At 37.0% G+C, this 13415-nt stretch overlaps 1 protein-coding gene and 1 long non-coding RNA gene across 2 annotated transcripts in view; both read right to left on the bottom strand.

Moving 5' to 3' along the window:
• The window catches only part of LOC118763178 (zinc finger protein 98-like), a 48801-nt gene extending 38287 nt beyond the window's left edge, over positions 1–10514 (bottom strand). The window contains exons 1-2 of the mRNA XM_036502625.1: positions 10471–10514; positions 9343–9531 (exon numbers count right to left, since the gene is read on the bottom strand). Coding sequence (XP_036358518.1) covers positions 9343–9531; positions 10471–10514 — 233 coding nt within the window. The remainder of the gene's footprint in view (positions 1–9342; positions 9532–10470) is intronic.
• Positions 10515–10577: 63 nt separating this feature from the next.
• Positions 10578–13302, bottom strand: LOC118762935. The gene is made up of 2 exons (XR_004998687.1): positions 13120–13302; positions 10578–10884 (listed from the first exon to the last, which is right to left on the bottom strand). It is a non-coding gene; the product is annotated as an uncharacterized LOC118762935 (long non-coding RNA).
• Between the last annotated feature and the right edge of the window lie 113 nt (positions 13303–13415).

Below are 13415 nucleotides of genomic sequence, written 5' to 3'. Positions count from 1 at the left end.
CATAAAAAAACTTTTATTTTTTAACATATGGGCTTGCGGGAACTTTTGAAGTAACGAAAGCGAAGAGACTAAGAGAAAGCGATTGTATGACGAGGGAAGTTCTTTTGAAGTTACCGTGCATGGGAAGCATTGATGTACATGTGTGTGTGTGTGTTTGATGGGGCGTGGGAGACAGAAAGTATGGTGTGTAAGTGAAGTGCTTCTGTTAGTGTGTGTGAAGAGACAGAGAGAGTAATGTGTGAAAGAGAGAGATAACTGAAATTTTTTACTCAGTTTTTGTAGTGCGTGCGTGTGTATGCATGTATGTGTATGTATATATGCATGTATGTGTGTGTGTGTGTATGTATGTATGGCCGATTCAGTGTTTACATTATTTCGAGTTTCATCACATGGCTTTGCTAAGTCAATTGATGTGTTTTCCGTTTGACTTAAAACTTTTCCGCGTCTACACAGACACCACACGAAAACAATAGGTGTCACAGTGATATACCTCTTTTTCTACAGTCGGGCGAAATGAAGAAGTGACAATGCCACCTTCACATTCTCTATTGTCAGCATCGAGCATCGACAATTGGTGACAGACCGACGTTATTAGAATACATCAACCACAACGATACAACTGGTTACCCACAACGTGATTCGAACACAACAACCCTGCCACAATTGCTGACCCCCGAGCCACAGAACTGCAGTCTTCGTTACCTTATCCATTACATTTGGTGAGCTCGGCTTCAAAGACTTACTGCTTCATTTACAGTCCGTGCCAGTCGCATCAACAAGAATTATAGGACACGAACTTTCACGACGCATAGTTTTCAGTTCCATCGTCACATGCCCAACACAACACGAAAGGAATGAAGTCACCGACTCAATGGACACACACCAATTACATTCCACATGTACTGCAACCCGATGTACAGATCCACGAGGGAAACAGTTGCCATACATAAATGCAACACTTAGGACAGCTACCCAACCAAGAGAACTAATCTTTTCTCACTTTTCAGCACAGACTTTTCATGCAGGACATTACCAATCAGATTTTGTCACTTTTCGTTACACATTTTGTACTGTTCGTTCCTTTTGCTGCACAACACAATGTTTACACATGCATATATATGCATGCTTGCACCCAGTTTCTGTGCACATCTATAGACTATTAACTTTTTTTCCCTTTGCAGGCAACTCTTTTCTCATGAGAAGGATATCTCCTCATTTGATAACTCTCCCGTCTTTTTCTTACCATTTCACCATCGTCATCTCAACAGAGACATTAAGGCTGCACAGTAGCAGTCGACAAGGCATATATAACGATTAAATAAAAACAATTTTGTCTATATCTTCGATCACTGTCATTATTCCATTGAGTCAACCTCATTATTTTCTACATAGCAGACCGTTACATAAACAGGCAAAGGTAATCTTTCATTTTAACTCGAAATAATGTAAACACTGAATCGGCCATACATACATACACACACACATACATACAGAGATACATACACACATACATACATGCATATATACATACACATACATGCATACACACGCACGCACTACAAAAACTGAGTAAAAAATTTCAGTTATCTCTCTCTTTCACACACACACACTAACAGAAGCACTTCACTTACACACCATACTTTCTGTCTCCCACACCCCATCAAACACACACATGCACATCAATGCTTCCCATGCACGGTAACTTCAAAAGAACTTCCCTCGTCATACAATCGCTTTCTCTTAGTCTCTTTCGCTTTCATTACTTCAAAAGTTCCCGCAAGCCCACATGTAAAAAAATAAAAGTTTTTTACGGAAATCGACGATCATATGTAAACAAATACACGTAGTTTGTAGTGTTCTTGTAACGAAACAAACATCGCCCTTTAAAAATATGTTGCCAAAATAAAACTTTATGTTATTACACGAACAAAAACAAAATCATCCATTCATTTTATCCTTTACATGAGACCGAAGAAGTGTAATGGTGTACGGTGTAAGCGGGTGGAAATCAGATTTTCATAACTTTTTCATATAAGACCTCGCCAACTCCCATTATTTTTAAAAGCGGGGCCAAGATAATTTGAAAAAAAAAATACCCCTCAAAACGAATAATATCCATCTTATGTGGATGAGTTAATCCGACACTCCACCTTATTTTCCAGTATTTTTAAAAATTTGAACTTTTCTTTTCACAACAAATTCCAACATAATCCTTATCTACACCATCTGAAAAGACACTTTCAGAAAATTTAATTTCATATTACCCATTTTTCTGAAAATTATGAGGAAACAAATTACTAATTAGTTGGGCACACAGATCGATAGTAATACTGAGAAACAATCGATGGTACCACTAGCGAAGACTGGACCCGGTGCGCGCACACGCGCAAGCTAGTCGTAAGTAGTCGATCCTACAACGACATGCGCGTATGCAAATGAGTTGATTTTACAGAATAAAATAATTCTTTAAAGAAAGTAAATAAATTATTTCTTAGAACAATGTATATGATTTTTTTACACAAATCAAATAAAATGTGTGTGATATATTCTTTTACTAGTTTTTAGTTTTTGGACAGCATCCATAGTAGGTACATCATTCAGGTATATATATATGTGTGTGTGTGTGTGTGCGTGTCTTGATCATTAATTAGACCCATTGGTTGTCTTCCAACCTACAACACAACTCATTTGCATACGCGCAAGTCGTTGTAGGATCGACTACTTACAACTAGACAGCGCAGACACGCGACTGCGCGTGAGCGTGCACCGGGTCCAATCTTTGTTAGTAGTACCCCATCGATAAATTAAAATAAAGTATTGGTTTCCAAACATTTCAGTGGTTGGAGTGTATTTGAGAATATTTCTCAAACTAAAACACAGAACAATCTAACCCTGCAACGACGGAGAGGGAAGAAGGTAGCTTCTATAGCTAGAAATAGCAGCCAAAGCTCGAACAGATCATAAACATATCGCTTTCGTAGCTAGAAATAGCAACCAAATCTTGCACACATCAAGGACATTTCTCATTGATAAAACATAGAAAAGAAACAAAGAATCGAGGCGCCAAAAACCGAAAGTCTCCAGAATTAAATATATTGAATACTTACGGAAATATTTCCTAAAGGATAGTGTTGCTATATATGTGTGTATGAGAAATGCATTATAAGTCTATATTTTAAGAATTATAAACGTATTATTATTATTATCAGCTGATTAACAGAAATTCATTCAAAGGACATTTGACCGGAAGTCAACAAGTAGGAAGCACGTTTAATGCGCATGCGTATCTGCTATCAGAAATATTTAAGGTATCTTTCACGTTGTGGAGGCGCGTAGCTTAGAGGTTAGGGTGTCAGCACCATGATTGTAGTTTCGATTCCTAGACCGGGCGACGCGTTGTGTTCTTGAGCCAAACAATTCATTTCACGTTGCTCCAGTCCACTCAGCTGGCAAAAATGAGTAAGGCTGCGATGGACTGACGTCCTGTCCAGCTGGGGAACACATACGTCAAAGAAACCGGACCCATGAGCCTGGCTAGGCTTTAAAAGGGTGCATTTATTTTTTTATTTTATCTTTTCACTTTAAATCCCTCAATGGCTTAGTATCTTGATGCTCATAAATTTATTTCTTTATTGCCAAGAAAGGGAGGACAACAGAAATACATGTGGGGACACATAACGCAAAATATATAAAAATTAAATGAAATAAAATTAGACATATGGTAATATGAATGATATATGAAAATGAAAGAAGAAAATGTGCTGCTTGCCCCACCTGAAGCTGCATTTTTTACTTCCTTTTAACACGTCCAAGCCATATTTTTTCTATCCTTTTTAAGTCTACAATATTTATCCTTTCTTATATTGCTTCTCCATTTGTTTCTCCGAAAGTAGCACATACATGTGCCACTCCACTATATTTCTTTATTGCCCAGAAGGGGATAAACCCAACTATATTTGAACATTCACAAATTTCACTGTTTTCCATTCTGTTACTTTACAAAAGAGTTCTCTGCTTTCCTTATCCATCAATAAACACACGTATCTAGATTCAGCATTCACTGATTTGTGCCAGTAGAGAGAAAAGTATGCTATTAAAATGAATTATCTTTTAGTGAACGTTTTTGAATTCACCCTATCGTTCTAATAAAATTTCTTACACACACACAAAGAGCAAGAGCTGTATACTTTTATATAGAGACAGTGTGAGATAAATATATAGTTTACGATGAGAGAAGTGAAAAATGGAGACAAATAGTGTTCTTTGTTGCTGTGACAGATTTTGAACCTTCAAAAGTAACTGAAATTGCTCAAATTTCGTGTAATGATGTAATTTTTCACACAATCCCAGTTTGTGATTAATCCATTCCAGAAAAGTGTTTGAGAGGTTTCGAGTCTGATCATTTTACACAATCAGAAAACAGGATTTGAACATGATGACTGTGATAAAATGAAAGCAACATTTGCAGACCTGATATGCACAGCAGCAACAGAGACTACAAAGTCATGACCAGCAGGAAGAAATCAGCAGGCTCATCTCTGGGTGTATCTCTCGACTGCTTGTCATACTTCCACAAAGACTCAGAAGTGGTTGTCAGAGAATTTTTACCACTTCTCCAGCCCTAATTCTTGGCCTCTTAATTCTCCTGATTGTAATCCCCTGGATTATCATTTGTGAGGCACAGTTGAGAAAGGCACCAACAGCTATGTTTCAACATAAATGATGAGCTGGTAGCCAAGATCAAGGAGGTGTTTGAAGATCTTTCCTGGGACAAAGGGAGAGACACATATGCCAGGTTCTGGAGCTGTCTTGGGACCATGGTGGAAGCTGAGGGTGGCTACTTTGTTGATATTAAGGATTCTTCTGTCATATGATGTTCTGAAATTATAGAAAAAAAAACATGTAAGCTTTAAAAGCTACTTTAAAAATACAGATTCATTTCTATTGAGATAAATTGTAGGAACAAGCATTTACCTTAACAACTGAGCTGGATGCCAACAGATCTATAGAGAAGTGCTGATCTCTCAAAGTAGATAGAATGCGTGAAAGTGATATGATAAAGACTATGATGCCTGGCCCCTTGCTATACTTGAGAAAACCCGTACTCCACAGCAAAAGTATTCAGACTCATTCCGCTGGTGGCGAAAATCACTTGTGACAGTTACTCATAAAAGCGGACGTGCAGTGCATGTAAAAGTGTCACCATGTTAAAGCAACAGTGAGCTTCCACATAAAAGTGCCCATGCAGAACCACATAAACACATCCTGTGTACCGTGAAGAGGTTGGCACTAGGAAGGGCATCAAGCTGTAGGAACTATCACAAATCAGATTGGAGTCTGCTGCAGCTTCCCAGCTCTGGTCAAGCCATCCAGCCTTGCCAGCATGGACAAAAGATGTTAAAAGATGATGATGAACTTAACATGTTAATTTATTAAAATTTATATTATACAATCTTGTGTAAAGATTACATATTTATAAACTTCAGTGACACTTTTACATTGTGTGACAGTTTTAAAAATAAAGAATAGCGGACACTAACATTAGTCTTTTTCCAGCATTATGGCTAATAATATTATTTCAGAGTTAAAGTCTCATGAGCAGGTGCAAATCAGATTTTCATAACTGCCCCCCACCCCACTCCGCCTCCATCATTTTCAAATGTGGGGTGAAGATAATTTGAAACCCCCCCCCCAAAACGAATAATATCCAACTTATGTAGATGAGCTATAATTTCAAATTTACAAGTTGAGGAAATAAAGTCAGTGTGAATAAATTATCCACGACCTCCATTGCACTTTTCTTTACACAACAAATTCCAACATAATCCTTATCTACACCATCAGAAACATACTTTCATATAATTTAATTTCAAATTACCCATTTTTCAGAAAGTTAGGAGGAAACAAATTAATATTTGGTTGCTCTTTTACCCTTTTACTTGCTTCAGTCATTTGACTGTGGCTATGCTGGAGCACCGCCTTTAGTTGAGCAACTCGACTCCAGGACTTATTGTTTGTAAGCCTAGTACTTATTCTATCAGTCTCTTTTGCTGAACCACTAAGTTATGGGGATGTAAACACAGCAGCATCAGTTGTCAAGTCATGTTGGGAAGACAAAACACAAATACACAAACATATATACACACACATACATATATATATATAACAATTGCAGCATGGAAGGTGTTTAGAAGCCATTTAAGAAACACACAAAAACCGTTAGATTCACTTCAACATTTAAATTTAATTTGTCAAAATATTTTCGTCGCTTTGAGATCGCGACCTGTTCACTGACAAACAGTTTCCGTCTACCGAATCCACTCGCAAGGCTTTGGTCGGCCCAAAGCTATTGTAGAAGACACTTGCCCAAGGTGCCACGCAGTGGGACTGAACGCAGAACTATGTAGTTTGTAAGCAAGCTACTTACCACACAGCCACTCCTACGTTCTCAAACTTTGCAAAATGTTTTATGCGCCAGTCCCCTATAAAATGCAGAATAATTAAATGACATACATTCGATTTCTGTATTTTTCAGACTATGAACCGCAACCCCGAAAACCACAACTTAATCCATGCCACACCCCATAGGGACACAGTAAGTACACATGAAAATATGGGGAATCAGTTGATTAATTTGGTTCTAAGACAAGAAACAAAAACGGTTGGAAAATATCCCAGCATCCTGTATGAACATTTGTGCTCATTTCACAGACGCAAAGCTATCTTACACACATGTACATAACAATGGTTGTAGTAAAGATTGTTTGCCAACATAACATGGCGGTCCTGGTTTAGGAAGAATGTTGCTGTAATTTAGCCCCAGTAGACATCGTCTCCAGCTGGCTATACGACACGAACTGTGTCCTTATGTTTTTGAATAAGGGAATCTAGCATCCCCATTCAGCTCAATTCCCTTGTTCGAAAATATAAGGGCACAGATTGTGTCGTATAGCCAGCTGGAAATGATGTCTCCTGGGACTAAATCATAGCAACATTCGTCCTAAACCAGGACTGCTATGTTATGTTGGCCTGTTGCTGAATATCTTTCATGAGATTTAAAAATAGTAATTTTATAACAATGGTTCTTAAGCTTTTGCCATCACCTTGCCCATTTGCCACGTTTGGGGATGTTATTCCTCCCCATTGGCAGGTTATTCCTCATATTCATTATCCAAGAGGTGCATTTCAATCAATTTCGCTATTTTCAGCAGAAGAATTGTAATACTATCCAAAAATGTACAGAAGTTGCTGCCAATTGGACCACTAGTATGCACAGAAAACCACAATTTTAGTAGAACCGTCTTCTCCTCTGTCCCTGAAGGTAGCCATCCCTCTTCCTGAATCCCTGATACATAACATGACAACAAAAAATTACATAAGAAATTATTTATTTACAAATGCAGCCATATCTGTTACTTTATTTACAGCCAAGTTCATAGTGGTGGATATAGCTGCTTTGCAGTAACCAGCTCCCTTATGTTCGGCTTTTCCGGAGAGGGCAACCCTCATTTCTGGTGTGACATCCAATTGATTTTGTCACTTGGTTTTGATGGCAAGGAAAGTGGAAAATACAGTCTCAAACTCATAGATGGTTGGAAATGGCATCAGTACTTTAAGAACTATTTTTTTGACATCAAGAAATGATTGTGCCATTTCAATCCAAAAGTCAGAAGAGCACATTTCACGGTAGAAAACATTTTGCATCTCCATCTTTGACCAAATCAATGAATTGCTCTTGAATTAAATTGTCTTCTGTAGGCAGACCCCTAACCAAGAGTACAAACAGGTTCCTGATATTTCTCTGCTAAGTATTGACATCGACTTGAAGCTTGTTCTCATCAATAAAAATGTTTAGTTGAGGAAATGATGCAAAATTCTTTCTATCTAACTTTGGGTGCCAAAGTTCAAGCTTCATTTTGAGAGCAGTTTTTCATAAGAATGAAACCTGGTTATATTTTTTCCTTGCAGTGAAAGACTGATGGCATTCACTGACTCGAATATGTCCACCAAAATGCCAAGCAGATCAGAATACGAACAGCAGAGAATTTGGCATGCAAATCTTGCTTGGCATCTTGTAAAAAAATCATTGACTTCTTTTCGTTAGAGGGAAGACCCTCTATATTGTTTTTCATCTCGAAAGCCATCTCCCTTGTGAGTGCAACAGAAGCATTTCAAATTCAGAATCACTTTCTTTGCACAACTCGGTAAACAGAAGTGAGCTGAGTGACTTTGCTTTGATGAAGTTCACCGCTGTATTCACGTAATTCAGAACATTTTGTAACTGTCCATGCATGGTTTTTTAACATTTTTTAAACTCCTCAAGTTGTTGATGAATTGTGCAGAGTGTACTAATAGCAGCTGGAGATTTTTCTTTCACCAAAGTCTCAAAACCAGAACAGCAGCCAAGCATTGCCGGACCGTCGTTGGTGCACGTACCAATGACATGCGCCCAGTTGATATCATGGGTCTCAAAAAATTTGTCCACTTTATTAAATATCTCACTTTCGATTGCTTTGGTGCTGAGGGTTTCACAAAACAGGAATTCATCTTTCAGGTGATTGTTATGTACATAACGTACATAGACGCAAAATTGGGCTAAGTTGGCAACACCTGTTGTTTCCTCAAGCTGGATCATAAAAATGTTTAAAAGTGAATTGTGAATCTTTGAGACCACCTGTGACAAAATGTTACCAGACAGCTACTGGGTCATGCTGCGTTATGCAGGATTAGAAATGTGAAACATCAACAGGGCACTTCTGGAGAATAGATTTGCAATGCCTTTATCCAGCTGCACAGGATGGAAACATGAGGCATCAACAGGGCGCCGACAAAAGTTTTAATGTTCTCATTTCCACTGCCAAACTGGATAAAAAGGTTTTCATGAAATATACGCTACTTATAGTGCATAAGCAGTGTTAATATTTTTTCATTGGAAAATGGCCTAAAACAAAGATAAAACCAAGTGCAGTATACTCAAATCTGATTAATCTGCATTACTGGGGGAGCCCATAGTCAGAGTCGGAAATTTTTTGAAGTCAACAGCAATTCAAGGGGCCTGATTAATGTTTGTTGCAAATTTGGAGGAAAGTGACCGGATACTCAAGTTATGGGCCTTAACACTATGAAAATGCAATTTATCTGCCCCTGGGCCAACATGAGGCAAGAAGTTGAAAATTGTTTTAGCTCATGACACTCCATGAACACTATGGAGTGCATGTGTAAAATTTCATTCAAATCAATTTTGTGAATCTTGAGTTTTAATGACAGGACAAACAAACATCCTGTGTTTTATAGATATAGCAAACAAACTATTCATTTCCTTTCTCTCCTGTATGAATAGATTTGTGCCTAGTTAAGTCATTACTTTGAGAGAATGATTTACCACAGATATCACAGTCATATGGCTTCTCTCCTGTATGAACACGATTGTGTCTAGTTAAATTATTACTTCGAGAGAATGATTTACCACAGATAACACACTGATATGATTTCTCTCCTGTATGAATACGTTTGTGCACAGCAACTTGACTTCTTAGGGAGAATGATTTACCACAGATATCACAACAATATGGTTTCTCCCCTGTATGAATATGTTTGTGTCCAGTTAAGTGACCACTCTGAGAGAATGATTTACCACAGATATCACAACGATATGGTTTCTCTCCCATATGAATATGTCTGTGTGTAGATAATTGAACACTTTGAGAGAATGATTTACCACAGATATCACAATGATATGGCTTTTTTCCTGTATGAATACGATTGTGTCTAGTTAAGTTATTACTTCGAGAGAATGATTTACCACAGATATTACAATGATATGGTTTCTCTCCTGTATGAATACGTATGTGTTTTGCTAAGTCACTACTTCGAGAAGATGATTTACCACAGATATTACAATGATATGGTTTCTCTCCTGTATGACTCCGTATGTGTGAAGACAATTCACAATTTTGAGAGAATGATTTACCACAGATATCACAATGATATGGTTTCTCTCCTGTATGACTACGTATGTGTGTAGACAATTCACAATTTTGAGAGAATGATTTACCACAGATATCACAATGATATGGTTTCTCTCCTGTATGACTATGTATGTGCCTAGTTAAGTGACTATTTTGAAAGAATGATTTACCACAGATATCACAGTGATATGGCTTCTCTCTCGTATGAATACGTGTGTGTTTAGATAAGTCACTATTTTGAAAGAATGATTTACCACAGACATCACAATGATATGGTTTCTCTCCAGTATGAGTACGTTTGTGTGCACCAACTTTACTTCTTACAGAGAATGATATACCACAGATATCACAATGATATGGTTTCTCTCCTGTATGAATACGTATGTGTTTAGATAAGTCACTATTTTCAGAGAATGATTTACCACAGATTTCACAATGATATGGTTTCTCTCCTGTGTGAATACATTTGTGCATAATTAGGTTACTTTTTCGAGAGAAGGACTTTGTACAGATATTACAGTCATATGATGTCATCTCTTTTCTCATGTGTTCATGGGAAATCAATTTCTCTTACTTTTCCTCTCAAATCCCAGTTAATATATTTTTCTGGCTTTCGTTTTTATACTTTATTCCTTATATACACTTCTACTACTGTATTTCTGTCCAGTGTTATCTTTGTTTAGCAACACTTTCATAAATTTATCCAACTTCAATCAGAACACAGGCTTCACTTCTTGACACTCCAGTCATTGACGTTCAAAAATTTGGTTAATATTAATATTTCAGGGCAAATGTTTCACAGGAATTCTTCAACAGATTTGTAGAAACAATGTTATTCATTTGTTTTATATAATATTTTCCTTTAATCTTTAAAACATGGTAGATATTGAGGATTCTTCTTCTGTCATCTGATGTTCTGAAATTATAGAGAACAAAAGTGTAAAATGTAGAGGCTACTTAAAAAATACAGATTCAATTTTATGGAAATAAACATTTACCTTGACAACTCAGTTGGATGCCAACAGTTCCATAAAGAAGTGCCAATCTCTCAAAGAAGATGGAAGAAGTGGAAGACATAGTAAGAATTGCTGATGCGCAAACTCAGGATGCTAACCCTTCAGGTGATAAGATAAAGACCAAGATGCTTGGTATCTCGCCATACTCAAGAAGTCCTATACTCCACAGCAGACTCATCCCACTGGTGGCCAAAAGCATTTGTGACCGTTGCTCATAAAAGCAGATCTGTAGTGCCATGTAAAAACACACTCTGTGCACTGAGAAGTGGTTGGCACTAGGAAGGGCATCTAGCTGTAAAAACCATAAGAAATCAGACTGGAGTGTGCTGCAATTTGCCAGCCCTACTCAAACCACCGAACCCATGCCAGCATGGACAACAGACATTAAAGGGTGATGAACTTAACATTTTAATTTATTAAAATTTACATCATAGAATCTTGTGTGAAGCTTAGATATTTGTAAACTACACCGACACCTTCACATTGTGTAACAGTTTTAAAATAAAATTACAGAATGGCGGACACTAACATTAGTCTTTCTCCAGAAATATAACTTGACATTGTTGTTTAGATCCAGGTCAGTTCTGACAGGAGCAGACATGTGATTATAGACATTCCATCCATGAACATCCTGTCTATTTCTCTAACATTCTATAGCTATAACTACATAATCCAATACAGTCTTCAATATTCATGACTAGAAGGGAAAATTGAAGGGAATTGTGCTGTTATTTCTAGTAGATCAGAAACATAACTTTTTTTTTCAGTCTTTATCTGACAGAAAAAAAATAATTGAATCTAAAAACAATAGTGGAACAATATTTACTCTGTAATTATGATTACAGGGTAAAAAGAAAATAATAAATACAGGGTAATCATGGTTCCATTGTTATTTTTAGATTCATTAATTTCTTTTGTTTGTGTTGAATGGAAAAAAGTTTAAATTACATGTTTCATTTGCAAATGAAACTGGGGAAGAAAATTGGGTTAACATGTAGTTTACTCTCAAAAAATAATGAAAGTAAATTGCCCCTAAAAAAATAAAAACATACTGTGAGAGAAACCTGTGGTTGACAGCAATGACATCCTGGAATTTCATGTAAACAATGTATGTTATTATAACTAATGCATCCAATACATAAACGTAAATATCATTAACAAAATATGTAAACTGTACATGTATTTTATATAAGATGGAAACAATCACATTTGCAGGAAAACATAACAATCACTATTGCGGGGACGTAAACACACCAGCATCGGTTGTCAAGCGATGTTGGGGGAACAAACACACACATATATATAGTTTCCGTCTACCAAATCCACTCACAAGACTTCGGTCGGTCCAAGGCTATAGTAGAAGACATGCCCAAGGTGCCACGCATTGGGACTGAACCCGGAACCATGTGGTTGGGAAGCAAGCTACTTACCACACAGCCACTCCTAAAGAAATTTCTTTGGTGAAATACGTGGAAAAATATGCAAAAAAATCTAATTTTTACCTCCGTCTCTTAATTCCCAAAGACCCTCAACCACAACATGTTGGCTTATGTTCGTCATGAAACATTAGGAGAGAAAACACTTTAATTTCAATTCTTGTCAAATGGCGGAAGGGAGAGGCTGTTTATTTATTTATTTTTGAAAAACTGAAATTTCACAGAATTTTTATTTCAGAATCTAATCTCCGTATTTCGCCAAAAAACACATTTTTAAAGAATTTTTATCATACTTTTTTTTTTTGGTGGGGAATTAAAATTTTGAAATGTAGATTTTTTGGCAGGTTCGGAATCTCCGCACTCGATACAGTGTGTCCCTGTAAAAAAAAAAAAAAAATCGCAAAGGGGGCGGGGCGGTCTATGATCTTTACCTCCGCTACATCTGACTTCCATAGCTAGAAATAGCAGCCAAAGCTCGAACAAATAATAAACATCTCACTTCCATAGCGAGTAATATCAACCAAATATCGCACAAATAATAGAATATGTCTTTTGTAGCAAGAAATAGCAGCCAAATCCTGTACAATCAAAGACATCTATCGTTCATAAGACACGGAAGAGGAAAAACGAATTGACGCGCCAAACACCGAAAGTCTACAGAATTAAAAACATTGAATCTTTTCATTGTTTAATACTTACGCAAATGTTTTATAAAGGATAGTGTTGTTTATATATGTGTGTATGTGTGGTAGATGAGAAATGCATTAAAAGAATTATAAACGTATTATTGTTATTATCAGCTGATTAAGAGAAATTCACGCACGGGACATTTAACCGGAAGTCAACGTCAAGTAGGAATCACGTTCAATGCGCATGTGTATCTCCTCTCCTGAAATATTTACGTCAGTTAAATCTAATTATCTCCCTTTATGTTGATTTGTAGCTTTTATCCCCAGCAACAATTAATCCATTCATTGTGGCTCCATTCTTTAAAG

The sequence above is a fragment of the Octopus sinensis genome, linkage group LG4, assembly GCF_006345805.1.
Source record: "Octopus sinensis linkage group LG4, ASM634580v1, whole genome shotgun sequence".
NCBI classification, from domain to species: domain Eukaryota; kingdom Metazoa; phylum Mollusca; class Cephalopoda; order Octopoda; family Octopodidae; genus Octopus; species Octopus sinensis.
Note: the sequence above shows the minus strand (reverse complement) of the source record. Positions and strands in the feature narration are given on the sequence as shown.